Genomic DNA, 3,746 nt, shown 5'->3' with positions numbered 1-3,746 from the left:
AATCCCATCATCAACTCCCAGAGGAGGCTCAACCTCAGGTCTGCGTCTGTGACTGAGACCAGGACAGTCAGTCAGTCTACAGTTTGACTGACTGTCTGACTGACACAACAGTCAGATGGATTGTTATTTGTTTAGAAAACAATAGTTGCAATTAACTGATTAATCATAAAATATTTTTATTCACATTTTTAATTATTCCTTCCTTTGGATTAGTCACAAATAAAAACAGGTGAGAAACACTGACCTCTATCTGCTGATACTGGTGTTTCTATCCCAGCAATATACAGAATGGTTAGCTATGTTGTTTGTTTTTTTTTCTCTTAAAATTACGATTAATCGTGATTAATCCACAGCTAACTTGTGACTAATCACATTAAAAGTTTCCATCGTTGGACAGCCCTAGTTTTTAACGCATGTAAAATGGCTGTGAAAACATCCTCCACAGAGTCAACGTGTGTGTGTTTGATAAGGTGTGTGTGTGTTTGTGTTGCCGTATTTGACTCCAGGCTACGGAGCTAAGAGCCTGATAATACACCATGCAGTCATTTGCTGTAAACCTGTTAACAGCGTGTCCAGAGAAGAGCCTGTGAATTCATCTCTGCCGCCTCTCCTCATCTCTCTCACTCACCCTCTTTGTCTCTCGCCCTTTGTCTCTGCTCGTCCTCCCTCCCTCTCTCCATTTCCCCCGTCTTGTCTGTCTTATCAATCGTCCGTCTCTGTCTTTCATTTCCCTCCCTGTGTGGCTGACTTATTTACTCCTTCTTTTCCCGCTCTCACTTCACTCCCTGTTTACTTTCATCATCCTCCATCTTTGTCATGCACAGTGGTCCAAAGTGAAAGATACGGACGTCGAGGTGAAATTACACAGACTGGAGATGTGGGCCAGTGTAACACACTTGACACAGCAGACAACAGCAGAAGAATGAGATGGAAAGAAACCTTTCTATCAAGTCATTTTTCATTTGAAACCAGACTCTACATTCATCTTTATGACGATTTCCAAATGTACCATAACTATTGATTATCTACTACAGGGGACTCAAAGTTTTGGCCCGCGAACCACTTTCAGCCAATGTCGCACCCACATCCGGCCCACCACTAGATGTCAGTAATAATATGTAATTTGACCCCGGACCACTGATGGTGGGGCTGCGTGTCAATGATGTCATAAAGACTGCATTTAATACGATAACAATAATTCTGCAAATGTTTTTACTCTTATCAGTCTTCTTCTTTTTCACTTTTAATTTTTACACTTTTTGCAATTATTTCGGTTTCTCTACTGCCACCTTTTGGCTATATGATTTTCTGTGACTGACCAATATGCAGTAACTATGAATTACTTGGTTCAGAACTGCAGTATAATCCAAATATTAAGTAACCTTTTTTGGTAGGATTGATATTTTCATTAACATATATAATATATAATATAGTATATATATATATATATATACATGTCAATATATATGTCAATAATATGATATATATATTTTCTAACAAATGTAAACATTAAAAAATACATTATCCCTTATAACTGTTTTTGACAATATTTTTAAAATAATTGTGATGCTGCTGCAAATGAATGAAAAAAAAAGCATTTTTGACATAAAAGTGCAGTGTATCCTATTTTTGTCAACGCTATTCATTTGAACAGTGCGGGGAGTAATTATATACAAGCACTATGATTAAGGAAGCTGCCTGCTATAATTCTGAATGTGCTCTAAATATCTATAATTAACAGATATACTTCCAGCGTAATTATAATAACTAAAACCACTACAAATGACCTGCCGTCCATTTTAATTACAATATCTGCCATTATGGCAATTATACAATCAGAAGGCCAGTTAAAAGGGAATGAAAGGAATTCCTCTCTTTTCATTAGCAGTGACTATCTCGTGGCCTCTTTGATGAGTGCTGATATGAGTCTGCACAGTGGGGAGAGGGCGGGGGAGGGGGGGCAGCTGCATCACCCCCACTGACTGCTTTGAACTCATGGCTGGCATCATTAGTGCCTGATGATGATTAGAGCAGGGAGCGGGGCCGCGGTGCCAATTTTCATACAGAAAAACAGGAATGGCAGAGCGGCACAACTGCACGCTTCGTATGCAAAGAGGCCAGAAATGACACAGTCAGCCCGCTCAGCCGACGGACACCGAGGTAAATGAGCTGAGTCGCCCCCCCGGTGGATAAAAAGCAACCAGAATGCATCACCCCCTGATGTGTGGCCTCAGCCTCGGAGCAGCAACAAAAACAAGAAGACGAGGAAAAAAAGGAACGGCTGAAATGAAGACAAAAATAAGAAAAAAGTGACAGAGGGGAGACTGAACTGAGGAAACCAAACCTTTTATACTTTTGTTTGGTCACTAACAGGATTAAACTCTGTTAAAAAAACCTTTTGTTTTAGTGAGAACTATGGGAATTCACATACTGTACATATGTACCTATGTATGTCACACACCTACGCTAACGTCACAATCTAGGACACAAACACATCAGAAGAGTCTGACATGTGCCTGGGAGTCAAAGTGAAGGGCAAACATTTTCCAAAAAGAACAAACAACAAAAACAAATGTAGCACAATCTAAAATATCGCTAACAACTGATGAATGTAAACAAAGCCATCTTCTGCACGTAGCATCGCGTTACCACGTGTTTCTCTGCTCACCAACCAGTTTCTGTGAGAAATTTGTTATTACGCCACTGATGGAACAAGACTGTCTTAATGGATTTTTGGGAACTAAAATAACTGTTATCGGCGGTGGTTAAAGTTTGTCAGAAACCTCCTCTGTTTGTCTTTGGTTTTTCAATTACAGAACAAGAACTTTTTGACCTCCCTCCATACATAGCCTCTTACCTCCACCCTACCCGCCCCGGTGTGTTTGGCGTACAGTGTAAAGGTACAGTGTGTACCTGCTGCACGGCTCTAACCTGCTCCCCTTTGATAAAAACGATGAGTCAACGTCACTGAGGCCGTTTATACAAACACATAGAAATGGGAGGAATAAAATAGGGGGCGGGGGAGTCAGTGGAGCTCACCTGTTGTTCGGCCTCTTCCTCGTCACTGCTGATCTTCAGGTCATCCTCCAACATGCTGCACACACACAAACACACACACACACGTGTTATTGCGGTGGCGACCTCTGTCTGTCTGCTTGTGTCAGGCATCACATGACAGCGTTTGATCCACAATTGGTTTTGAAAAACCTTCCTGGCACAGACTTTAATTACCCAGCATGCTTCATGTTAGAGAAGAAGAAGTGGACTGGATCGCTCTGCTGACTACCAGATGTTCAGCTGGTTTAAAGTTCACCGAGTGTTTCCAGATTGTTTTTTCACCTGGAAAATTTTCTGTCTGACAACTGCTGACCCGTGGCCAAGAATTCCCTCTGAAACGGCGAGGACAAGCTGTGCTGAGATCAGCCTCCTGGGACCGAGAGTTTTTTTTTTTTTACGAGCTCCTCACTGGAACCAGGGACTTCTAATGGTCGTGTTTGTTTTACACTCCCGGAGCCAGAGGTCAAGTTGTGACCGTTTGGACCCGGGCTATGAAGAAGATAAAAACGGCGGAGTCGATAACACGGCCGGCCTCGTAGCATCACCCGCTCTTCGCTACGCTAACTGTTCACTATTTATGTGGCGTGCATTGGCAAGTTCCTGTGTTTTATGGCTCGGTATAAACCTCTCACACAAACTACTGTTATTTTAAGCCGGCACTGCTTTTGTTATGACAGGGAGAAGCCTCT

The 3,746-nt window shown here is 41.9% G+C and overlaps 1 protein-coding gene across 1 annotated transcript in view; it reads right to left on the bottom strand.

Moving 5' to 3' along the window:
- The window catches only part of aff2 (AF4/FMR2 family, member 2), a 102,253-nt gene that overhangs the window by 27,447 nt on the left and 71,060 nt on the right, over positions 1-3,746 (bottom strand). The window contains exon 10 of the mRNA XM_025063367.1: positions 3,040-3,094. Coding sequence (XP_024919135.1) covers positions 3,040-3,094 — 55 coding nt within the window. The remainder of the gene's footprint in view (positions 1-3,039; positions 3,095-3,746) is intronic.

This window comes from Cynoglossus semilaevis, chromosome 15, assembly GCF_000523025.1.
Source record: "Cynoglossus semilaevis isolate Cse_v1.0 chromosome 15, Cse_v1.0, whole genome shotgun sequence".
Lineage (NCBI taxonomy): Eukaryota > Metazoa > Chordata > Actinopteri > Pleuronectiformes > Cynoglossidae > Cynoglossus > Cynoglossus semilaevis.
The sequence above is the reverse complement of the archived record's forward strand: the minus strand, read 5'-3'. Positions and strand labels throughout refer to the sequence as shown.